Source organism: Apteryx mantelli, chromosome 8 (genome assembly GCF_036417845.1).
Source record: "Apteryx mantelli isolate bAptMan1 chromosome 8, bAptMan1.hap1, whole genome shotgun sequence".
In the NCBI taxonomy this organism is placed as follows: domain Eukaryota; kingdom Metazoa; phylum Chordata; class Aves; order Apterygiformes; family Apterygidae; genus Apteryx; species Apteryx mantelli.
Window position 1 is genome coordinate 40,092,447 of NC_089985.1, and position 26,402 is coordinate 40,118,848.

Consider the following 26,402-nt stretch of genomic DNA (forward strand, 5'->3'; position numbering starts at 1 on the left):
GTTAACAAAGAACCCATTTTACAAAAGGCTTAAAAAACACCTCGGCCTGTCCAGCCTAGGAAAGTGAAAGGAGAGGCGATTACTCTGGCGTATTTCTAGGGAAGAGACATAAAAACCATTTAAACTGAAAAACAAGCGTCGGCGTTAGAACAAATGGATATGTATTAAGGCTGAAAATACTGCTAGTTTCAAAAGAGGGGGGGGTTGGAAGCGCTCTGCAGTAGTGAAGGGGAAAAAAAAAAAAAAAGAGAGAGAGAGAGAAACCCAAACCTGGAAATCGAAGGCTTTTCTGAGAGGGGGCCGCGCCGCCGCCTCGCACCTCGCCTCAGGCAGCGCCCGCGCCGCCAGGACTACAGCTCCCAGCAGGCCGCGCGCGGGCTCACCCCCGCGCCCCGCGTGCTGCCGCAGCAGCGCCCCCTGGGAGCTGTAGTCTGCCCTGGTCCCCCGTGGCCGAAGCCCTCGGGAGGCCGCTCCGCGGGCCGGCTCCGCTTCGAAACCCGCCGAGCGGGTGAGCGGCAGCCCCGGGGCGCTTCCCCCGCGCTAACGGCTGCGGCCGGGCCCCCGGCGCTCGGCTCCTCCGCCTCTTTACGGCAGCCGCCGAGGGCCAAGGCGCGGCGATGGCGTGAGCGGGAAGCGTAAACCGCCCGCAGCGGTTCCGTGCGCGGCCAGTGGCCCCCGGCGCCGGCCGGCGGAGGGATCTGTGGTGCGGCCGGCGGGAGAGGGCGCGTGTGCCGTGAGGCGAAGCGGGCCCTTCCGCGGAGGAGCCGTGTGCGGTAAGTGCGGCCCGCGGCGGCCGCTCCGCGCACCGCGTAGCTCCCGCGGAGGCGCCGTGGGGGCCGCGGCCGCTCCCGCACCCGAGCGGGCAGAGCTTCTGGGCAACTTCAGGGAATGTTGAACAGCGAAAACGCGCGGCCGCGGCGCCGCCGCCGCGTCAGTTAACGCGCTGGGAGCGTTCCCGGCTGCCGCCTCGGCGCCGGCTCGCGCTGCGGGTGCGATAATTTCAAACCGGTGCCTCAGAGTCGCGGCCCGTTGCCTGGTTACGCGTTAGCAGATAAACGGATGTCGCGGGGCGGTTGAACGGCGGCCGCGGCGGGGGGGGAGGGGAGGGGAGGGGAGGTGTCAGCCGGCGGCGGGACGGGACGGGGCGGCCGCGGCCCCCGAGGCGCCTCCTCCCGCCGCGGAGGGCCGAGGGCGCCGGCGGCGAGCGCGGGGCGGCGGCTCCAGGCCGGGAGCTCCCGCTCGGCTCTGAACCGCGAGCGGCTCGTACGGATTTTGCTGGCTGTCATCGCTTCTAGTTCAGTTTCTCTCCAGGTAGAAAAAAGCGTAGGAGTCTTCACATCTCCATTTTACTCACTGGAGTTGCCTCAGTGCGGTTAGCTTGTTCTTCTGTTATTAACTGTTTATGGAAAAAAAAAAACCCAAAACTAAAAACAACCCCCTCGCTGCAGTCAGCGCGGTCAGTAGGGGCCCTTGGTGACACGGCTTCATTTTGTCTGTCCTGCCGCTCTGAAGAGAAGCATCGTGGTAATAACGCATGTTCTAGATAACCTCTTAAATAAGAGAACTTCAGTATAAAACCATTAGGTTCAGATTTAATAACAGGGGGTTGTATTGTGCCCGTTGGGCTTTAATCTGTATTCACAGTGACCTTCCGCTGGTATCATTCCATTAATTTCAGTGAAACTATTACGGAGAAGTTCTTACGCTGATGGGAAGAAGAACCTGTATTTTCCCAGTGGAATAAATTTGTCTATTTTGTGTAGGCATTCTTCTTAGAAGTGCTTTTCACATCTTTAGCATAATCCTAGGGAAGAAATGTAAAGGGATAAGAGAAAAATGTGCTGAGATGTCCATTGTCCTTTCAAGGAAAATGAGCTGCTTCTCTGAACAGTAGAGTTTGTTTCATTCCTAATTTTAGCCAGAGGGAGCTTTTACAGTTATTGGCTTTTAAGGCAATCACTGGCCTCTATGTAAATGACTGTCCCTGACTGATCATGTAGGAACAGTAACTGGACCAAACCCAGCTCCTAAAGACGTTAATCTTACCAGCTTTGTCAGTGACACCTGTCCATGTAGACTTTAATTCTCTCACCTAAAAAAACAAAAGAAAGAAAGAAAAAGGCAGTAAATTAAAACCCTACCTTAAATAGTCTTTCTCTTACTTCCCCTAACCCAACTTAATGTGAGGCTAATCAAAATGGGGTTGTAGCAGTTTGTGTTAATTATTTTCATTAGCAAAAAATGTCAGTCTTCCCCTGTGTTTGTGAGCTTATATTGCCTCTGCTGTGGAAAAAGTGATTGACAAACATTTATCAAGTAATACCGTGGAGCAGCAGAAAAACATGCTAGGGAAGAATTGGGCAATAGACTTTTTTTCATGCACTACGTACAGACCCAGAAATAGTGCATCTATGTGATTTTCAGGCTCTGAAGTCACCAGGGCCCTGACATCTTCACGCTCTCTTCGCCTCTCAGCATTATGAATTGCACTACCAGTGGTTAGGGTTAGTTTCCCTAATTACTTAAAATAGGTTCCCAGTGGAAACGAGAAGTAACATGGTTTAGTCTCCACCCTGTTTTTGATCCTGATTCAATGGAGAATAACACATGAAAAGGTAGATACAGTTCTAGCTTTTCCCAGTCCCTTTTTACAGTAAGGAGGGTAGGTGGTCCACATCAGTGATGGTGTTTGCTCCTGATCCAAGTTGGTAATTACATGAGATGGTTCACTTTTATGCCCTTCATCATCTGTTGTTGTAAGTACTTCACTAAAAATATGTGAAGGTTGCAGTGATGTACCTCTATTTATCAATTTTTGATGTCCCAGAAGAATTTACTGTTGAAGCAGGAGCTCTCAATTTTTCAGTTATCTATTCAAGGGTTTGATGTACTTAATATCATCAAGGCAATCTCCTGTTCAACTATTTTGGAGTGAACCATTGACAGTACATGAAGTGAAGGCAGGTATATTAATCGATAGCAAGCTTCCTTTTGCTGAATGATACAGGTGGACTATAAAGGGAGTTCTGTCTGGTCTTCTCATATTTCTGAAAAATAGGGATAAATATGTAAAGGTAATATGTAATTTTTCTGTATTATAAAGAGTTTAGTGTGCTTTTAAGGTGAAGTCTACCTTGTGCTGCAATTCAGAAAGAGTGAGTAAATGTGCTTTTCCACACCCTCGTATTTTAACAAATTGTAAGCAGTTTTTACAAAATAATCTGCACTGCAGTGGCTTTTACCACCATTTTACCAATCTCATTTTTGTAATACATACAAACTACTGTGGAAGATGCGATCAAATCAGAAGAAACCTTTTTTACACCGCAAGTGCTGATTAGAAGGATTGTAAAGTAAACACAGATTTTATGACAGTATTCTACCCATTTTTTCATGTTATCCCTCTAACAAGTTAATTCTGTACAAAATGTCTGTGTTACTGCACACATTTTCAGTAACTATCTTCTGCCTTGTACATATACAGCAAAACATCTAGCTCTTTGTCTTTCAATCCCTCCAACATATGTACACTTTGGGTTAGAAAATTCTTGATTAGAAATCTGAAAAAGCAGTGTTTAAAAGGAAGATCTGGTTTTTGGTGCTCAGAAACCCAGATGTGAGAAAATAGTACTTATTCTATTCCATTCAACACAAAAGAATAGTATCTCTTCTACTTAATGAAATACAGCTATTCATTTCACTGTAAATCAGAATGAGTGTACTCGTATGCCAGCACAGGTTATGTGCTCTAGATCAGTTTGTTGTGCAATAGAGAGCCATTGGAGAACATTATACTTTATTTAGCTTTGTATGGTAATTTTATTGGTGTGTATTTGGAATTAAATGTTTTTATTACTTATTCATAGAACATGTGATTGCTTTTCACTCCCTCAAAGTGAGGGATTCTGCAAGTTTATTACTGTTTCTGGTCATGTTAGGCTTAAGTACCTAATCGTTCTGGTGTTACTATGCTCTGTGTTTTCTGTGCCCACAGATATGTTTATATTTTTGTTTTTACAGTAGCAGAATTTAGTGTCTTACAAGACAGCGATGGCTTTTTCTCTAGAATTTGAATATGGAGGCCACAGGGACAGATGAAGTAGAAAAGATAAAATCAAAGTTTATGTCTGCATGGCACAACATGAAATACAGTAAGTGAAACAGTCTGTGGTAAAATCCTGTCTCCATTGAAATGAATGGAACTTTTCTTGTTGACGTGAATGGAATCATGAGTCAGAAAATAAAATAATTTGTTAGTAATTAAAAAAAAAGCAATGTGGTCCTTGAAACCATTTATACTCTGATATTATAATAAGCAGCTTGAGTAAGCACACTTGTTTAACTCTTTGTTTTTCAAATAAATTTACATAATTTCTTTTTTAAATTACTGTTGTCTTAAAAATAAATACATTGTGCGAATAAGTACAGAGGACACTAGATTTTTAAATGGATTTTTAAATGGGGATAATGTGGGATCACCTGTGCAAGGAGTCACTGTAAGTATTTCTTTTTCTGAAAAAGTAAGATGGTGCGTGCAATACAAACTCCACTGAAGAACCTAGCTCCACACATTGAGTAACATATTTTTCCACAATTGAACATCAATAATTTGTTTAAAATAAAATAAGTTTTCAAGTGTGTCCTCCGAAATCCTAATCTGTCCTTAAAGTTAATTTTTTTCTACTTTCCTTCCAGGATGGACGTTGTTCAGTTTTATCACTATTTTTCTGATAAATTTTGTTAATTACCATAACTGAGCCTTGGAGATGTCCAGTAAGATGAAAAGATTCTTTTCTTCTGTTTTCTTTAAGGCTTCCAAGTGGCTGAAGGGGAACAGTAGTTGTTACACACTACATGTGAAAGGAAAAATTCAAGAAATGCTAGGACTCAGGATAAAAAACATCATAGGATTTAGACTTAAGTGAAAAAGCTACTAGTTTAGTATTTAAGTAACACTACTTTTTCAAGTCTGGGCACGTTGTCAAAATCTAAAAACTAAATTGTAAATCTAAATACATAACATTAATCTGTCCAAATTTATGCAGCATATTATGACATTTTTTGAAGCAATATGCAGAAGTTGCATTTCCAAAAGTAAAGCTAACTTTTTGACTTCATATGCGTGTAGTAATTTTCTGTATCCCTTTTGTCTGAAATAAACAATTTGATTTTTGTGAAGAAGTATGTTTAATTAATCCTACAGGACATGCCGCATTCTTCATGCATTTTCACTGGTCATATGGGAAGCTTATTCTATATTATAGGAGTTGAAAACCTCACAGAATCAAACTATGCAGTAGTGATTTCACATACAGAGACACAGCAACTTAAATTCGGCTTTAGTGCTTCTGTATCCTTACAATTTACTTCTAAATTATGCAGCATTAGAATTGTATTAACATTCAGACTTTCATACATGGGTAACATTACTATTAAAAGAGATCTCTAATTTGTGTTTTGTGGAGCTATTAAACTTTTCATTATTTCTGAAAGCAAAAAAAAGAATTTCAGTACATTTTCTCTGTATTCCTCTTCTATGGGAGGTCTTTGGCTTAATCAGATGCTATTAGAAATGCCTTTCTGGAATACCTCAGTCAAATGTGCATTTGTTTTGTATTTGTTCTAGGTTGGGTGTTGAAAACAAAAACTTACTTTAGTAGAAACTCTCCAGTCTTTCTGCTAGGAAAATGTTACCACTTCAAATCTGATGGTACGTACATAGCACTTATCTCATTCCAATCTTACTCTGCAAGAGCTCTATGAATATCTTTCTAATTCTCTAGAAGGACCTTCATTAGCAATTACTGAATTCAAGATTTAAATGTGAAAAGCCTACAAAATTCTCATTTGACTTTCCAACAACATTAATGTAACCCATCCTACCCTGTATTATTCAGTGCAAAACCAGCATCCAGTCTTGTTCTTTTTGTAAATATTAGTCCTATAATTTGCACTTTACTTAATTCACCTGACAAATTGAGATTTTTTTTGTCTAAAAAGTCAGCAATGAAATCGTGACAGTACCTGTACAAAGAGTCACTACACCAGACACCTTCATTGTTATTTTCCAATATGCTGTTTTCTACGAACTATTTTTCTGAATGCCTTTCTCTATTTGACCATTTATATTTAGCTGAATTAAGTTGCTCAGAAGCAAGCCAGCAATTCCATTGAAACCTACTGGCTGCCTCATTTTTTGCTCCAGCTGGCACACCTCTATTATGTTTGCCCTCCCATTTTCCCTTCTTGTGTTTAGTGATCATTATTACTTTTTGCAGGATTGCCCTATCTTTCTAACAGAATAGTAGTATACTTTCATTTTCCTCCGAATAACAGAAGTCACACCCCAAGGTATAACTTACATTGTGTTTTGCGTTATAGAATCTGGAGAGCTTTCTACAGATGGATCCAGTTTTGATCAAATCAACACAGAGATTTCAGGAAATGTTGAGGAGTTTCGTAAAGATTTTATTTCTAGAATATGGCTGACTTACAGAGAAGAATTTCCCCCGATAAAGGGATCTGCATTGACAACAGACTGTGGTTGGGGTTGCACACTGAGAACTGGTCAAATGCTGTTGGCTCAAGGTCTTATGCTGCATTTTCTTGGTAGAGGTAAGTTACAAGATGAAGATGTCTGTATTTGGCATGATAAGCACGGGTGTTTTGTAGAGTGTGGCAGTCTTCGTTCATGTAGCCAGAATCTAAAGTGCAGGCTGGTTTTGGTTCTGGATTTTTTCATTAATATTGAAATTGTTATATGGCAGCAGAGCAGTGATCTAGCTAATCTACTATTCCATTTCTGAAAAAGGAAATACCAAGGTGTGGCAAGGGAAGATACTGGAAGTGCCACAGAGGTTAATTGTGAAGTAAAAAAACATAAAAATTTGTGATCCCTTACTTAAGTATTCCTCTTATCCATGTAAACGTCCAATTCTCTTGAATCTTGCTAGTTTGTTGAGCTCAAGATGTAGAAATGAGTTCCATAGTCCATAGCTAAGGGCTATGGCAGAAGTGATGTTCTTTTATCAGTTTTAAGGTTGTACGTTATTCAATTTCTTCTAGTATTAATATATTGAGTTAATAGAAGGATTCTAATCTGACTTCAATACATCATTCTTTGTGTTGAAATTTTCACTAGTTCATTTCCTCCCCTCTCCCTCCACCCCCACCCCATGTACTTACAGAGGAACTTCCCTTTTTCTCTTACCTTCATCTATCTGCAAAAACCCTTTCAGTCCCTTGGAAGGAGTTGCTTTTAAGAGGCTTGGAACACTGCTTTCAGAGGCTGAGCATGTGTGTCCTCCCTGTTCTTTCAAGCCTGAGTCATGTCCTGCAGAGAGGTATTTTGGTTCTCTAAGTTAACCACCTTTTCCATTCATCCTCTTTTCCTTCATCACTTTCAAAATCCACCATGTTGCCCCTTTCAAACAATCGTTCGTTCCCTCTGTCACCACGGCTTTTTGTCAAAGATGTTCCACGCTGCAGGCCTGAAGCCACCCTGACGTGTCAGTCGGAGAGAATACGGTGTATTGTGTACTCAGCCGTTTGGTGGCCCCCCGGAATACGTTAGTAGCAGATAGTTCTGAAAGCCTGTTTTGATAATAATTTGCACTGTCTGTGTGAATATGATGTAAGCTGTGAACATAGTCCCAAACCAGCTGCATCACAACATCTTCTTTCTTGGCAGTGTCATGGCTGAACTGTCAGATTGGCTTATTGAATATTCTTTTTGTTATTTAAGTCATAAAAAATAAGATTATTCCTTTTCACCTGACTGCAAATACCAAAATGTACAAAAACACTTCTGCTGAGAGAACAAGTCCCTTAAAGATAACTTTTGTTATACATACATTTAAAAAAATAAAAAAATCTGTTTAGAAGAGTACATGGAAGTAGGAATGCATAATGACCCATTTTAAAGTAACCCAAAATAAAAAAAGTCCCAAGTTTGTATCTTTAAGCTCTATGGTTAAAAAGAATTTCTTGCACTGTCCCACATGCACCCTAATTTGGAAAGTGATTTGGTGTTTCCAGAGTGCTAGTATTTCTGTGGGAAACCAAATGTGTAGAAAAATGGAATATATATGGTCTTTCTGGATTACTTTTCTCATCACCTGGTCTTCTGACGGCTGGTGAATTATCTTTTGAAAAGCTTTTTATGAGATTTGGGTAACTCCTTAAACATATTTAAGTGTTTACAAGAATTTTTTCATTGCTGCTTATTCTTTTCCCAGAGATGTTTTCATTATAATTTAATGGTATTGTTTCTGTTACAAAGCAAAACTTGACTGCGTTTACTAGCTAGAATACTTAGAGTTCCACTACTGTGTGGAATGTTCCAGATATTGCAGAATGCTGATGTGAGTTTTTATTTTAAATATTAAGGCACTAGTAAGTTTTACTGTGCTGAAAATGTGGACTTAAATTTGATGCTCACAGTACAGGAACAGTGAGGCCCATGGTGCTCTGCTGAGCTTACGCGCGCGCCTGCCTGGAGCTCTTACGCTTCCGCAGCAAGTAACAGTGCCGGGGAAAATGGATCAGGGCCGTCACCAGCAGTACCTGTGACATTACTGGAGCCGTAAGTTAGATTTTAGAATTAAAGTGCTGTGCCTCCCCTTTATTTCTCAGTCAGAGACTTTTACTTGGACGCTTCAGCACGAATTGCAGGGAGGATTGCAGCTCTTGCTCTGTCAGTATTTGTTCTGACCGTTTTCCTCTCGCCACCGTAACGGCGACTAGCTGAGCCACCCGCAGCATACAGAAACCAGGCTCGCCGAGCGAAAGCACCTCGTCCTTCGCGTGTGTTCTTTACCGCCGTGTGTGTCAGCCTTCCCCCTCCGTTCTGGGATGCTCGTTACAGACCTTCAGAATATTTTCTGATCTAGCAGGACGTTCGCAGTGTTTTGGAGATTTCCTCACATGCTCTGTGTTGCAAGGAGTTGTTCAAAGTTGTGGGAGAGGCTTTCAGTCATCTGGCAAGGGAAGCATTGCTGTTCTCTAGATACGCTGAACCACCGTTATGCTGTTAATAGGAACACTGCACGTAGAGTGTATCGTTAGAGAAACCTGCTGCTAGAAACGCAGACTGCAGATACTATGCTGAAAAACTTAATTTTTAAACAAATCTGTCTGGTAGTCCAGGTAAACCTTAAGAATTCACAAATGTAGTAAATAAAGAAATCGTGTGTATTTTTCTGCTGACCTGCTTTGACTGATATATATTGTTTTACATTTTCCTAGGAAGAAGTGCTTGTTTTTATATGAATGTTTCTCCCAAGGTTTTGTTTGTTTATTTGTTTGATAACTGACAAACCAGAAGAATAAAAAACAGCCGTTGAAACTTCTTGTTTGACTTAGATAAAGCTTTTTAGCTGGTATTTAATAGCTGTTTTTTTGTATTTTTAATATGTATGATGCTTCTAGTCTAGTCTGTGTCTTGTAATCAGGTATATCTTGAATATCTTCACAGTAGATCAGACTTCAAGATTCCAGACAATCTCAGATAGGATAAATGGCTAACGAAGGGTACTGTTATTAATATTTCTTTTCTACTGTCACTCTGCACAAAATAAAAGCAGAACATACTGCAGCTGAATAAATGTTCTTTGTTTAGATTTTAATATTGACATTTGCATCTCAGTATGTAAAGCACATATTATTGGTCAGGGGGGAAGGGAGCAAGGAAAAAGATGTGCTTTGCTAATTATATCAAAAAGTTAATATTAAGCCTAACATGCATCTTAAAATTTCTTGCTGCAGCCTGGATCTGGCCAGATGCTTTGGACATTGAAAATTCAGACTCTGAATCATGGACGACCCATACAGTGAAAAAGCTGACTGCATCATTTGAAGCATCACTTACAGTGGAAAGAGAACCCAAGATCTTGTCAAACCATCATAGGGGAACATTAAAGAGAAACTGTGGTGACAAGGAAATGAGAAATGAAGTTTACCATAGAAAAATAATTTCTTGGTTTGGTGACTCTCCACTGGCAGCTTTTGGCTTACATCAGCTAATAGAATATGGAAAGAAATCTGGGAAAACTGCTGGAGATTGGTATGGGCCTGCAGTTGTTGCACATATTCTAAGGTAAAAATATCTTTATTTTTTGTTGTTACAGTGCCTTACATGTTACAGGAGAAGCGTTCAAAAGTTTCATGAAATTGCTTCGGCTTAATTGAACATCTAACCGTTCGTTATTGGCTTTGTAAAATTTCCATATTAGTAGTAATTTTAGAGCTTTGTCAGAGACAGAAGGGAAATAGCAGTAGGTGCAGGAACTGAACTCTGAGCCTTTGCCCAATCTTCAGGAAAGAAAAGGCATTCCTGTTTTCCTGTACTTTGGGCAGTAGAAGTCCCAAGGTCTTTCCCAAACCTGGGCTTTTAAGTAGAGCTGCATTTAATGAAATGTTCTAAAAACTAACCACTCTTTCAACCTTGGAACATGCATAATATTATAGATTTTTTTTTTTTATACTGTAACCTGGGGGCTGTAATGTACTGATAGTGTAATGAAATGTCAGAGCTAAAATTGATGTTTTCAGCATTTCTTTGCACACATCAAATTCTTGTGAAACTGTAAATGTATGGGACTATTAATATTATAATTATATCATAGTAAAAGTAAAGGGTCTGTGACATTCAGTGTGGTTTAAAAAAAGTCGAAAGTCAAATTTCTCCATACCATGTACCTTTATATGCCATTCCTTTGAATATTACAGACTTTCTGTTTTTTACAGTCTTATGTTCTAGTGTATTCCAGTTTATCTATAAACTGAATCTCTAATAAGTCACCTAAGCAGCAGAAGTCAAAGTTCATATATATATCTACATACATGTAGGTGGAAGAATTCGATATTTAGTATACAAGTATACTCATCTTAAATGAACCTATACTGAAATAAGGTGTTTTTGGGCGCATACATGCAAGCGCATACAGTGACATGACAGGTTAGCATTATTTATGTGTTTGCTTGCATTTTTTTTCCTGATAATAGAAACTGTCAGAATTCTTTTTGCATATTTTAAAATGCACTAGCCCATTTTCCTAATAAAAAAAAAAATTGGTCCAGTATTCCCTTCAACATAAACCCAGCAGTGATTTTAAACACTGCAAAGGTTTCCTTTCCTTGATCTCCCTTCTCTCTTACAGCAGTACTAAGTGTGTATAGCGCTCTCATAACTTGAGAATGACTATACTAAATGATTCCTCAAAATATACTGTGAAATAAAGGGATAGTGACCATTTAATGCAACCGTGTATCGGAAGTCAAAGGGTAATCTTCTATTTTGAACAGTTTAATTTCTTTACAAATGTTGTCCTTGATTGATGATCATGCTTCACACTATTGACATCTATTTTCTTTTTTAGTTTTTAGGTCCATTACTCTTATTCTTTTGAGGATAGTCTAATATTACATTTACATTACATTTTGAAAGTTTTGGCGAAACCTTACAGCTTTTTTTGTGTTAACTCTTATTTCAGTAGACATGAAGTGCTAATTTGTGGTTAGTGCATGAGTTAAGGCTAGCTAAAGAGATCAATCAAGTTGAAATTAATGTTTTTGTGAGCAAATTTAGCTTTTACTATCACCTTATGCAAGACAGAAAATCATTGTAAACTGAAAGAAGTTAGGTAGTGAATATGTATTTCATTATAAATTAATGTGTTTTCTTTTTTTTGTGTATGTGGTTTTCATTGTTTCTCCTAAATAGCCAGTTGCTGTCATCTTTGCTTGAGGGGAAAAAAATATCGTAATATTGAGCCTGGGAAAAGACTTAAAAAAAAAAAAAAACAAAAACAAAAAACAGAAAAACCCACCACCCTATCTGTATTTATCAGAAATGAAAGGTGTTTGAATTAAAAAAGTAAACAATTAAAAATAACCTTTTTCTAAAAATTAAGTAATTTATATTTGCTTGCTGTTAATTTCTTTAAAATCAGAGATGAGTTAAATAGTTTTTTGTTTGTACTTAGAAAAGCTGTTGAAGAAGCAAGAGACTCTGAGCTACAAGGAGTGACAGTCTATGTTGCTCAGGATTGTACAGGTAAACGTTGTGGCTATGTAGATTTTGACAAACATTTTAGATCTTTTTATGTCTTTCAGTAAGCACTAATCAACAGACCTCTACAGGAAAAAAATCGAATTCAAAAATGAATCCACAAAACTGGGATTATGTGCGCAAAGGGGTTCTTGATATAGCCATATCTTTGGTCTTTTCATTAAGAATCAGACATCGTAACTTGAAAGCTTGATACATTGCTTGTTTCATATCTTATTAAGATAATGGCGTTCAAAATCCATCAAGATAATTTTCTATTACAGTCTGCCTGTTGTAACTTTGGTATTTTGGGAGTCTGTGGATTTAAATTAGTCCATAATCTATTTTGTACTCTGCTTCGGTGTTGTTTTAGTGGAAAGCTAGTAAGAACCTTCCTATCTTTCTAAAAAAACAACAACAAAAAAAACAAAACCAAAAACCCCAAACCCCAATGAAAAAAATGAAAAATACTTTATTTCAGTTATTTAAAGTAGATTTGTTATTTGTATTTTAAACGTTTCAACAGTACTCTTTTGCATCACAACATTCTTTTTAACCCATTCTTCCAGTGGAAAGAAAGTATTTCAGCAGTCTCGTAGGCTAATGAGAAGTGATTTCTCCTTTAAGCTCAAAGGTGCAAGCAGGATAGTGAACCCGCATCGGTGGCAACCTTTCTTCTGCTCCAGCGTGGCATTTTGAGTAATAACAGGCAGAGCAGTGTAGAGCTTTGGATGTTCAGGCGCAGAAAATGATGACAAGACCAACTAAATGTGTGGTAAAACTTTACACTCATGACTATAGGCTTTCAAATCTAAGCACAATGTATTACTTCTGTAGCAATGTTTAGCTGCCAGAAATCTTAGTTATATCATAACCAATCTTGGGATAGGACAGGTAAGAACGACATCCATGTGTAATCAATCAAGCTAGTTTTAAAGAGACGCTGTTAATCATATGTTACAAACCACCTTCTTCACCTGAGTTGCAATGACCAATTTAAGGTATTAAGTGTAGAAACCACTAAAATTCTGTTCATTTTTCACTTCATGCTTGTTCTCGTGACTCTTTTTGCATCTCTTAGTTTGGAGCGAATAAGCAATAACACTGCATTAAGCTTTCTCACTCACATTCGATGACTGCGTAGTATTAACTTCTGATATTGAACTTGAATATTTATTAAAACCAAGTATTGTCTTTTTTCTTTTAATGTGTAGATGTTTCTGTTAGTCATATTCTTTCAAGTTTTAAATTGCTCCTCTAGAAGAAGTTTTTACTACTTGAATAAATATTTCTTGGCTTGCTCTTAACCTGCCCTTTTTGTATTTTCCTGGCAATGTGTCCTATCTGTTAAAACTCAGTAGCAGCATATATTCATTCTTGAAAATATTGCTGAAAATAAGGAAACATAATATTATCTTTTATTAGCATAGTTTAGGAGTTACATTTCAGGAGGACAGTATTATTTTCACAGGACTGTAGTTTTAGTTTATCAAAGTGATGTCATTTTGTAGGTGTGTCTTTGTAAAAAGATATATTTTAAATATGAATATTTTCATTTGTCTTCTTTCAGTCTACAGTTCAGATGTTATTGACAGACAGTGTTCTTTTATGGATTCTGAAAAAGCAGATACAAAAGCTGTAATTATATTAGTTCCTGTGAGACTTGGTGGAGAGAGAACAAACATGGACTATTTAGAGTTTGTAAAGGTATGAAATGAGAGTTCAATCGTTTTTCAAATAGTAGCACTAGGTGATATGAAAAGTGACTTCATGATGGTAATCTACCTATTAAATGTGTGGTGGTGATTTTACAGTTGAAGGTTGTAAAGTTTGACTTTACAGATTTTAAATTTCCCTATTACAAGATCAGACATAATTGCAGAGCACATGATGTCCCTTGGTAAAGCGGTGATAACTGTTCTACTCCTAAAGTAGCTACCTGAAAAGACATTAATGCAGTAGCTCAAATTACAAATGGTAATTTAGTTACATATGCTATTAGAGTTGTGCTATATTAAGTATTAGTCAGCATTTTAAAACACAAATATACCAAATTCCTTATTCTGTTTCTTACTTTCTTAAATGTCAAATGGTTTAAGATTGTTGCTTGGCTGTTCTTATCTTTATTTCTTTTGTCTTTTACTTCCCCTTAAGAAAGGGGCTTGGAATTTTTTGATATCACTAGTCATTACTGTAACTTCAACTATTATTTCACTATTTGGACATTAGGATGAATCTTTCTAAGGACAGTGATGCAGAGGTAGCACACAGTGACCGCAAATGAAAATGAACTGAAAAAATGAAAAATTTAAGGAGACAGCAGAGGGTATAAAAGTCTGTACCGTCTTATTTTTTCAGCGGAGGTTCTGCTTTGGTGCTGAACACTTAAAGATGGCCTCTAACGGAACAGACCATCTCCTGCCTCTTAAACACAAGAGCGGTTCTCACAGTGAAGAGATTGTTCTCTTAGCCCTGGTGCTTTGTCATTTTCCATGCTGCTATTTATCATAGAAAATACTCTTAAAATAGCATAATTTAATTTATATTCTTAAAATAGCATAATTTAATAGCATTAACAACACTTGGCAGTCAGTCTGTTCTGTTACATCATCTTTTTTATTTTCTCTTCTCTACAAAATTTCTGGAAAACATTTGTTTATTTTAATGACACAGGAAGACAGAACTACAAAGCCTTTTATTTAAGTGATGAACTGTTTTTCTTTCCTGTTTTTTTTCCTTATATTTTTAGACGTTTGGTTTTGGAAAAGTGTTAGTTCTTTTCTGAGCAATCCTGATGCATTTAAAACATGCCTGAGGTTGAAGACATGATCTACAACACCACTTTACCTTCACTGTTACTGCAAACGAGCTTTTGAATCAGTCTTAAGTTTAGGCCCAGGAAAACCCTTCATTTTGTAAGCTAACAAACCTTCGTTTTTCCAACTTTAATAAGAATTTCTCAGCTAAAGTGACTCCAGGTCTTCAATACTGGCTGCTGTTGTTGACAGATATCTGGGGCTAATTCTACACTGCAGAGGCTTTTTCAGTTTAGCTCGGAAAAGCAGTCTTTTACCAGAGTAAGAGATGGTTGCATGGCACTGGGTTTCATAGCGTGGTCATGTAATCTAAGTTTGCCTGCTACGACTGGCTTTACTGAGGTGACTTCTGCCGCTCCCTTACCAAGCCTGGTACTGTCTTTTTCAGTCTCTTATAACTGAGACTGTGATAAGAGGGCTTTCAATTGCATATATTAGTCACTCCAGTCTCTATCTTGACTATTCACAAGAAGCAACTAAATTTCTTAGGGTCTGGATTTAAGTTAAAAATGCAGATTTTAAAATGTAGTACAAGAGGTAATTTTTACAAAGGGTTTTATATTTATGGATGAAAATTGTTAAATTTTTTATAATTCCTTTTTACAAGAAGATTCCCATAGATTAAACAGTTATTCATTACTCCAAGTAGCTTTTCTCTCTTTCTCTTTCACTGGCAGAGGATGAACATACATTCTTAGCTGTATCACCCTCTGCCTCTGACCTGCCTACATATGTTCTGTAATGTTCAGCCATCAAGTGTTTTTTTTTAAAAAGCCTTCTCATTCCTATTTTAAATATGCAGCGTTTCCTCGTAACCTGTATAAACCACACTGAGGCTGACTTTGTTAGCATCTCAGATTAGGAGTATGACAGAATTTTTTCTTATGTTACATTTTTTTATCGTCATATAAATAGGGAAAATTTTATCCCAACAAGAACCTTGGCCTTATTGAAACATGAAATATCAATCACGTTGTCGAGAGAAGTTTTTTCTATTTAGACAACGACAGTGTAATGGTTATACTTTTAGTGGTCGATCTCTTATAGGAGAGATCAATTGTTAGCCCAGATGATCGCCTTCTGGATTGCTGTCCCAGGTTGGGCCAGCATCCAAGCTTTTGGACTCGAGAGTTGTCTAGTGCCACAGGAAAACCGCTGTGATTTATGGCTGTTTAAAGGCTGTTCAGTTTTCAGAGTATTTAATGATCTTGGGCTTCAGTTGCGTTAGAACCCTTGGGCTCAGTTTTCAGAAATGCTCAGTCTTGGCAAAATTCAGCTCCTGCTGGAGTTGGTGGGATAACTAATGGGGAAGTCTGTGTTACGCCAAGACTGAATACTCACAAAAATCCTGATGAGTCCTGTTAAGTAACAGAAGCTTGTGAAAGTGAAAACAGTGGAAATATGTTGAACAGGGAAAAGAAAAGTCCTCCCTGCCTGTGCTTCTGTTCCTTTTTAAGTACTTATTTTAATACAGAAAGGAACAAAGCTGATGAGGAACTCCCAGGTGATGAGCCAGGGCCACATAACCAGGCAAGAAAATAATTCTTAATGGCAAGTACCTGGGATGTTTCAGTTCTACCTCTAATGGAGCATGAGGTGATTATCTTTATTTAATCAAAGGGAATTTAAAAAAGATAAACCCATAAGTATCCCATCCCTCCATTATTTATCTGTTACAGTGAAGATGCCAGTGATAGTTGCAAGTCAATAATGCTGCTTTAACAGCTGATATATTCTCTTGAAACAGTTTTCGGAATAATTCTGCTATTGCAAGCTTCCTCTAGATCTCCATTTTTTCCCTCCATCCTTTTTTAAAGATCAAGAAAACTTTCTTAATCTAGTTTGTTGCTTATGCTCCAAGAATGTCGCATAGGTAGCTGTTAAACAGGCTGTCTGTAATGTGTAAAGCATAACCTGACAGTCTGGCTGGCTTCTCTGCACGTACGGGTGAGCTCGCAGACGCTTTGTTTAAAACGAGGCTCTGGGTATGAGCACAGTGGATTCAGTTTGTGGCAGTGGTGGTTTTTGGTGAGTACTTTGGCACTGAGGCAAGCTTAATCAGGAGCCTTTTGCTCCTTTGGGTGGTTGTATTATTTCTCTCAAAGAAGGTGAGGAGAGGTCAAGGCAACAGCTCCAAAGAGTAAGCGGCATTGTGGGTCTGACTTGCTTGCTTTGGGGCAAAGAGCTGCGGTGGTTCGAGATGTTACTGTCCCTTACCGTAATCCTGCCATTCTGTAGGTGTCAGGTGCTAGGTGCCCCTGAAGAAGGAGCAGCAGAAGCAAAAATGTGCCTGGGCCCAGCCACGCAGCCTGGCCTCCTAGGGCAAATGCAGTTTGGTTGGCTGTTTAAGCTGTAATACTACACTGAGTGTGGTGGACACACAGTCACGCTTTCTGCTCTTTGGGGAGCGGTCGTTTCTGGAAGAGCTGGGGGCAGTAACATCCTGAGCAGCCTCCACAAGAACCTCGAGAGCTTTTCTTTGGTGTCTGTTGTCTGTGACTGCATCTGGAGCATGTGGGTGATACAGGAATTCCAGTCAATTATACTAGTAAAATGTTTTTCCTGCAGCAAAATTATGTGTATACATGCAAATCCTTGTCCCAGCAATAGAAGGTATAACTGTAAGATCACAGTTTTATTACGTAATTATGCGTCTGCCAGGTTTGTGTGCTAGCACACTTACACCGATTACAGATCCCAAGCCTTTACGACCTGAATGACCAGAACTGTGCTAGCGGGACTCTGCGTGACAGCGTTCCCCAGCTGCTATCCCCACTGCTGCTTTCCTCGCTGGCTGCTAACTTGGTAGTGAGCTGGGGGAGTATATTTGTTCCTTTACACCTCCGGACTGAAATGGTTCCTCTATTTCACCCCACCTCCCTCCATAAATCCCTTTAAGTACATTTGTAATGTCTCTTTCTCAAAGTTGTTACATACCGCGAGCTCTGATTCCCCTTCTCTCGCAGTCAAACACAGCAAGATGGAAGGGCCCTGTCTGTCCTGTCTTTCCTCCTGTATTTTGGGCTGCTCTTTTGGGGGCTGATTCCTACAATGACTATTGCTGTAACTGGCATTTCTCCCTGTGATGCAGAAGTCCATATTCTACTTCAGTCAGACTTCTACATTTGAATGCAAAAAGAAGAGAGTCTTCAGGGCCACAGAATGTATATGAACTCTGTAAATCTGGATACTGTGATATCTTTTGGCTGTGCAGCCCACACATTCTCAGTTTGTATGGTGTTATGTTTTGTCTCCTCCTCTCAGGAAAAGGGGGTACTTCAGGTATTTAAAAATTGAGTTAGAGTTAAATCAATTTTTAAGTCAGACTTTAAAAAAAAAAAAGAAAAGAAAAGATTTGCCTAAAACAGTAAAGGCAGAGCAAAAATTTTAATTAGGTTTAATACACTATTCTGTTTGACACTGTGCTAATTATTTTTTGTTCTGCTTGTAGGGAATTTTAAGCCTTGAGTATTGTGTTGGTATTATCGGTGGCAAACCCAAGCAGTCATATTACTTTGCTGGATTTCAAGGTTAGTGTTTTAATATGTTATGTCTCTTCAGTATTATTCTTTAAGAGTTAGGAAGTTAATATAAGACCAGTGGGAAATAGCATGATTAAAATAGCAAAATGAGTACCTTATTAATTCATCATATCTACCAAAGTCCAGTCATTTGTCATTTATCCCCTGTAGTAATTGGATTTTGTAAAACGTACATTTAATTTCCCTTGTTGCATAAACAAGGCATAATTTATCTGTTTCGCCAAACTTCAGGAGCCTTTGCTGTTACTGTCTGGCAGTTCTTATTTACATATTTACTTTTTACTACTTTAAGTGGTGTTAGCTGATGCTTAAATGACAAGCAATATATTCTTCCTGTCAGGATGAAGTAGAACAATACATTTTTCATATGCAAACTCCAGAATATAATTGTGTGTTTGTAAAAGTAATTTTATCACCAAAAATTAAATGACAGTCTCATCACTTTATAAAAATTCTGCTTATACAAGCATATTTGATTATGCAAAAGTTAATCTGTCCTGCAAAAACCTATGCTTCAGTCAATGAATATCAGCCTGGCAAGCAGTTACTTGCTGGCTTTTTTTTCAGCTGTTCTGCATAGAAATTGGATTGTAAGCAGTGTAATAATAAGGTGTTTTTTGAATTACTTGTCTTCTGTTTTGTCCTTGTAGATGACAGTTTGATTTACATGGATCCTCATTACTGCCAATCTTTTGTAGATGTCAGCATAAAGGATTTCCCTCTTGAGGTAGTATGGATATAGACCTGGCACTGTTTTCTTCCCATATGAATCAAACACTAATTATTTAGAGATGTTCTAGCTAGCTGCATCTGTATGGTTTTAGAGTTACATGTTATTTATCAAAGTTCTGCCCTTCTTTATAGGCTTATAATCAACAAAAATGACCAGAGGTTAAATATTTGATATGTGGTTATAATTATTACTTCATTTATCTTTGTCTGTTTCGACTTAAAAATCAGAAAAAAATCAAAAATAAATGATCACTTCATTAAAGAGACTGGACAATACTTGGAGATCTTAAACATGAGATACTTGGGTTTGTTTGGGGGTAGTTTGTTTGTTTGTTTATTTATTTCAAGTTGCAATGAACATCAGTCAGAGAATTACTGTAGTATTCAGTATTTGGAGCCTGTTGTTAATTTTGAACCACAGTTCTTACAGGTGTAGCTGCTGATTCTTTATTCAGGTATTTTCAATATTTCTGTACTGGAGTAGTTGGCTATCATTTTAAACATAGTTTAACTTTGCAGGTCACTTTGGCTTCATACAGGTGGAATTTCTGAGGCTTAGCAGTCAGGTTTGTGGCTGACTACATGAATTTTATTCAAGTTTTCTGAATTATTTCTTTTAATAAGCCATATTATTTTTAATCTAGCTATTTCTTTGCATTAGTAGTTTCCAAGAAACTGACAGGTCTGAAAATATAGGTGTTGGGTTTGTTCTTTTTTCTTTCTTCTCCCCCTTTCTAGGCCATGGCTTGCTAGATGCCTCTTCAGGCTACGCCTTGGTGTTAAAAATCATGCTCGTTTTTTTTTACAATAGCATTCCCTTTTCTTTTAGCCTCTTCGCAAATAACTTGCATTGCAAATAGGGAGAAAACTAAGGGAGGTTATTAAAGAATCATCGGTTGTAAAAGTGTGTGTTGAATATTCGCAGTAGCATGGTGTAATCCATACCCCTCTGCTTGATCTTGGTATGCTCGACTTCTGCATGAACTTCCAGGATCCTCGAAGCGACTTCATGAAGTGTAGAAACGCTCACGGGGTGCATCAGCTGCTTAGGACAGCGTCAGCTGCCCCGGAGCTGCTGGTTTTTAGTAGTATTTCCTTGTGCCACTGAGTTCTGCAAAAAGTTACATACTCCTAAATGTTGAAACATGGCTTCAGAAAAACCATATTGCACTTGGAGGAGGAGGAGGAATATGTATTTATCTCCCACACGCCTGAAATATTAATACTTAAAGTAGGATTCATAAAGGTTTTCAGTAAAGACCTGCAAAAAGTGGAAGTGAGACTTAAGATCAGTGCGTCCTAAGATTATGAACGCAGCTCTTAATCTCCCATGTTAGGAATTGAGTAGATGATCTTAAATTGATTGGTTGCGCTTAGAATGTAAGTCAAACAGTCTGTAGTAAAGTAAATGTTTTGCGGCTGCTGTTTTGTATGACAGTTTACATTTACCTTAAACTGGGAGAACAGTAGAGTTAACTTCAATTTCTTGTCTATTACTATCATGAAAAAAGATCCGTTAATGTATCCGTTTCAGGGAGGCGATATGTTAAAGTTGATCACAATACCTTAATCAAAATACCATCAAGCAGGATTTATGAAAACAGCTTATATATGTCAAAGGGCTTATAAAGGGCTAATGATAAAACCTAGGGCTGACTTAAAGCAAACACCACGTATTTTTCAGTATTTACATTTAACAGGATGCTTTAATTAAAATGGCATATAATGTAGAAGTCGAAGGTTCTGTAGAAAATGAGACGGTTCTGAATTCAGAAAAGGAGCATAGCTGCTATTTTACTTTGGGTAAAACATATCAGAAAATATCCCAGGCAGAAATTTTCTCTATTTTTTGAGATCTCTTTAGGTTTACCCTGTTGAGATCTTTGGAAGGAGAGTTGGTGAGAGTCCCAGCTCTACTTATTTACCTTGTGGTAGCACCCAGAGATTATAACCAAGATCCTTGCCCCTTTGTGCTAATAACTGTAGTAAAATACAGTGCCTTCTCTTTGCAGTTTAATTGGGCAAGTTTAATTGGGCAAGCCTGACAAAAGGTGGGAAGATCAGAGTTGCGGAGCTGAAGTGACTTTCTTAAGGTCACGCCGTAGCGCAGTGGCCAAGCCAGAAAAAATACATATATTTTTAGTTTCTGTTCCTATGACTAATCCTCCAGATTGTGCTGCAGGCTGGCATTAATATGAATTTCCAAATAATAATAAGGTTTTAAAATGTGTTTTGAAGGCATGCGAGCTGCCAGCTTGGCTTGATCGCATCCTAATGCTTTTCTGCAGATGGAAAATATATTGCTATTTAATGCTTAGTTCATTTAATAGCATTATATCTTTGTCCAGAAATGTCAAAAGTAAACAGAAATTGCTTTCTTCGTGTGGATAGTCGCTTGTTAGATTTATCTGTAGGGAGTATTTTCAAAATTGACAAATTGTCCAGAATAAGTTGGAAATCAATCCACTCTCTATTGGCTTCCAGAATCCATTTGTTTGGAGGAGTAGAAAAAAAAATGCCTACCCGCTTCTCTTTCTTGTACAGTGATTCATGTAGCTTTAGGAATACTGCCCTGAACAGTATAGCAAAACTAGAGCTAGGATGTTGTTGCGGAAATGTAATATGTAAGGCAGAGCTCCGATTTACATTTTTGATGACCCAGGAACGAATTCGACTTATAAATTCTGCATAGAGAATGTGAACACGATTAGAAGAAAAACAATAAATAAAAACTGTCTTGCATAAATATTATTTCTCATCTTTGCTTACATTTTTTTATTGAAAGTTTAGTAGAAATACCTCCATTAGATTAGTAATCACAAGTAAGGAGCAATACACTTCCAGATGTAAAACCGTTACACTGACAAACGCTCTCCGGTGAGGTAAGTAGGGCTGTCTTCTTCTGCAGATTGACTTTTCTGAGTGGCAAAAGAGAAATTAAAGAGGTAGACTGGATTTCTGTTCTAAAGGCAGCTTGTTATTAACTGTCAGGGGTTGCTGCTCCTGTAGTCAGATGAGATTTTACCAGTTTTTAGTTACCTTTTACAGAGGCAACGCACTGGTGCCCTGCGCTGGGGGGCTGTCGCGCTGGAAAGCCGAGCGGCCTGGCTGCTCCGTGCTGCGCCCCGCGGGGCCGGGAGGGCCGGGAGCGGAAACGGCACGGCACGTGCCCTGGGGAAGGTCAGGAAAAACAAAATACGCATTTCAGTACAGCGCTGTCCCCCTCGCAGTGCATTGCAGACGTGTTGCGTTAGCTTTTAGTGGTTAAATGCTGAGTAGCTGTATCAGGATTGCTCACGATTTAGTAGCGGTTAAATGCCTGGGTAGTTGCATGTTAGTAGCAGGATAAAGACGACCAGCTTTGAGTTACCGGCTTCAATCTGGACAGGCAGCAGTGACCAAATAGTTTCAGTTATTAGATGATGAGGTTCATCAAAACTACAGCCCTTTTCTGCATTCAGTTCCGGTAATAAATGAGCACATAATCAGGATAAATATCATATATTATGCTTTCTCTCATAACCTGTGAGTGAAGGGGTGTGGGGAAGGTTCTTGTTTGTTTTTTGTTTTTTATACCATGACTGCTGGTAATCCCAGTTCACAGCACTGTCAAAGCATCATCTGTCATGATAAGAAATTTCACATAAGGAAAAAAACATTTATAAAGCGGGGCATGTTAGTAGGGTTTGGGGTTTTTTCTCCCCCTCCTTCTTGCGGGTTATTGTAACACTTTTGCTTTGTGTAATACTTTTTTGCTTTTGTGGCTTGTGTGTGTTTCCCTCCCCCCCATTTCATTTACTAAAGAAAAATCCATGAGGTTGGTTTATTCCATTATGTGTCTTTTATGGAGGCTGGGGGAGGGAAGGGGGCAATGGGCGGTGGTAGTAAAGCAGTAATTGTAAGATAGTGCAAAAGCTGTTACAAATTCAATTTGCAGAGGAGCGTTCACCTCCTCTGCCTTGGGAATATTCATAAAGTCCTGTTTGGCGCCGCAGACCTTTGACAGATTTCAAACTAACATGGTGTCGGGCGCAAGTTTGGTGAATACGGCGTGAGCAGCGGGAGGTCGTCAGTGTGGAGAAGAGCGGGATTGCTTGAATGTTTTTGGGGGCAGGAAGAAATAACTTCAAAAGTGTGTGCTGGGTTTTAGTACAAGTAATGCAGGAAATTGTATGTTAAAGCTGCTTGATAGAAAAGTAAGTGTTTTGATCTGTACCTTTCTCAGCCTTAACAGTGTATTTCATGTTTTTTAATTTTGAAAACTGCAGTCATTCCACTGTCCGTCTCCCAAAAAGATGTCGTTCAAAAAAATGGATCCGAGCTGCACAATCGGGTTTTATTGTAGAAACGTGCAGGACTTTGAGAAGGCTTCAGAGGAAATAACAAAGGTAGGTGCTGAAGTTACGGAATCGATTCCTCGGTCGGAAGCGATGTGTATATATTGTGCATGTAAGGGGGGAGAATCAGCATGGCTTTACTAATTAGAAATCATTCTTTTCTTGATATTTATTGCTTCTTTTTTAATGATGAGAAATGTAGCTTGTTTTTCATTACCTCTATTTAATGCCAATATGTGAAAGCTGGAGAGAACCTGAATTGTATTTTGCGAGATCGTCTCCAATGGAGAAACGGAGTGGATAAAAACAATGCCGGGACTGGGAAGCCGGGCGGCCCGTGGCCGCTCCACGAGGTGGCACTATTGAAATGAAAATATTTCCGCAGCCAGCCCTTCAGAGGCACCGGAATTACCCCGTACCTAGGGAGGAATTTTTAAGAGGCAATAAATCCCTTGGGAGGGATTTTTTTTTCTTTTTAAGGAAGTATTTGATCAAGCTAAAATTGTATATTATTTCGTGTTAGCATAAGAGCTATTTCTGATTGTGTTTAAATGTAAAGCAGCGTGTTTACGATTTGATAACAATGTTTTAAAGTCAACAGAGCAGGTATCATTCAGTAAATCTGTCTGATCATGTCCCTTCCACTTGAAAAACATAAGGATAGGTTTATTTAGGTCCAAATGTAATTGCCATTTTTTTCCTTGACTGTTAAATGCAATACAACATTATTAATGTTGTGTTAACTGTGATACTGAATAACATGTTATGTAATTTAAAATATTGTCTATGAAGGGATTCAGCGGTAGCAGATGGTCGCAATATTTATATTCTAACCACAGTAGTTATGCAGCAGAATAAAGAATTAATGTTTGTACAACATTTTGAATATCTTTTTAAGTGGTACTAGTTTTATAGCAAAACTGGCATTTTAAACTTAAAACAGTCTTAATAATCATCTTAATGCAGTTTATACATATAATCTTTAGTAGGTTTGATTGATGCTGAAGTTTTTTTTTTCTTTGATTCATACACAGAGAACTAGAAAGTAGATTTAAAGAAGTTCCTAAGCATTAAATATATGGAAGGCTTAAATATTGAAGTTTCTATTTTTTCTTGTTTTCCTATTCTAGCATATATGAGAGAGAATGTAAGAACATGGTAAAAAAGTTGGATTACAAAATCAGTTACATTGGAAGTTCTCCTACTCTTTTGTTTCTTTTCTTTTGGGTTTGGAAAAAAGTATTTTTCTTTCCCTGAACATATGCTATAAAAACAGTAAGTGATTCAAGTCTTGGAGCTATTTTCCTAGCATTTTGGATAAAAGTTCTCCAATATTTAGTGACATTATTTTAATATTAATATATTTCAGACACAGAAAGTTTCAAAATAAAGTTTGCATACAAATACGTGAGAGAAAACCAGTGAGAGAGAGATTCTGTGATCTTTCAATCTCTCCTTCACATCCTTTGTTTTTCCTGCTCTTCCATTATTTTTTCCCTTTGTTCGCGATTTGAATACTGTAATCCTTGAACTAGTAGCACAGTATACTCTCAGTGGGTCCTATGTAGGCTAGACTAACAAATTCAGATTCTTGCTTCTTTTATGGGTAATAAGAGGTTGGAGAAAAGATTTATTTAGCTTTTATTATTTGAGGATAAACCCTATATGAGCCATATATTCAGTGAGAGAGAAATCAGGGCATAGAAATCAAGGACCCAAACGGAAGTGATTAGTGAAAATCCATCCAAATCACACTCAAGTTACCCTCTATTGCTCTACTTGCTACTCAGTTAGCTTTTATTAAGTAGTTTAATATTAGCTAGAATTAAACAGCTGATAGATTTAGGAGGCCTGGAAGCACGTGCAGACTTGAAGCACGGACTTCCAGGGGTGGCTGGAGCCTCACCCCAGTGTTGCGCTCGCAGCAGCAGCAGCGGTGACCAGCGGGGCAGGCTCCGCAGCTTGCCTGGCTCCTCCGCGCCCTGGGGCAGCGCAGCGCAGCAAGCCGCTCGCTCGGCCTCCCGCCAGCGCACCTGGGGAGCCTCTGCCGCTGCCTCACCCTGTCGCCTGACTGGTGCCACGCTCGTCTCTCTGCTCCTGCTGTGTATTGTTTCCCTATCAAAACCCATGGCCGAAAATAAATAATCAGCTTGGGCCGTGACTGTATTCGCCTGTTTATGGCCCAGATTTTTAGCAGAAATGAAAAGTTCTCAGGAAAACTGGACTGTTTGAGTACTGAACTTGGGTGCACTTCAGTACAGAGAACTCATTAGTGCAGTGGCACCAGTGGCAGTCTGTGAGTCTAACACTGAAGTACTAAAAAATACTGATATTTATCAATAAACTTTTCTGTAGAAATCATCAGAGCGGTATCTAACGAACCTGCAGGTAAACATGGATCTGTCCAGTGGCATTGTTCAGTAGAGGCTCATTGCACCCATTTCGTAGCACGGGGTCCCAGGCTCGCTTACCTCCCCCACGTTGCCTAGGGTGTCCACAGCAAAGCTGGGAACAGAACACCTCCAGGGCTTCTCAGGTCTGTCCCTTGTCCATCTGGACCTCAGGTGGCTTCAGCTATAATGGAAATGTAATAGATCTGTGCTCTTAATTTTCCATTGATATAATAAACCAGTCTCGCACAGACTGCTTTAGAGTTGCTGTGTATGAAGTACTCGTGGGACATCTGAATATGTGTCACATCCCAATAAGTGTTATTCCCAAAATAAACTTGTGGTCTCCAGGGTCTGACTGATTTTCACAAGAACTTTTTAGTGGAAACAGCCATTTATATAACAAGTAGTATGAAAGCGCACATTCCTGTACAATTTACTTTTTAAATAAATAAAACCTAAATACCTGATTTATTTATTTATTTATTTTAGATTTTGCTTAATGCTTGGAAATTTTCTGTAATCACTGACTGAGA

The 26,402-nt window shown here is 38.8% G+C and overlaps 1 protein-coding gene across 2 annotated transcripts in view; it reads left to right on the top strand.

Moving 5' to 3' along the window:
• Positions 1 to 445: 445 nt before the first annotated feature.
• ATG4C (autophagy related 4C cysteine peptidase) overlaps positions 446 to 26,402 on the top strand; it is a 28,847-nt gene continuing 2,890 nt past the window's right edge. The window contains exons 1-10 of one of the 2 annotated variants that reach the window (XM_067301345.1): positions 446 to 773; positions 4,021 to 4,151; positions 5,627 to 5,710; positions 6,382 to 6,615; positions 9,766 to 10,096; positions 11,985 to 12,055; positions 13,620 to 13,756; positions 18,317 to 18,395; positions 19,058 to 19,134; positions 23,408 to 23,527. In XM_067301345.1, the coding sequence (XP_067157446.1) occupies positions 4,076 to 4,151; positions 5,627 to 5,710; positions 6,382 to 6,615; positions 9,766 to 10,096; positions 11,985 to 12,055; positions 13,620 to 13,756; positions 18,317 to 18,395; positions 19,058 to 19,134; positions 23,408 to 23,527 (1,209 nt within the window). In that variant the 5' untranslated portion in view covers positions 446 to 773; positions 4,021 to 4,075. Of the gene's footprint in view, positions 774 to 1,260; positions 1,312 to 4,020; positions 4,152 to 5,626; positions 5,711 to 6,381; positions 6,616 to 9,765; positions 10,097 to 11,984; positions 12,056 to 13,619; positions 13,757 to 18,316; positions 18,396 to 19,057; positions 19,135 to 23,407; positions 23,528 to 26,402 lie in introns of those variants that run through there. The other variant, XM_013949965.2, reaches the window with a different exon arrangement.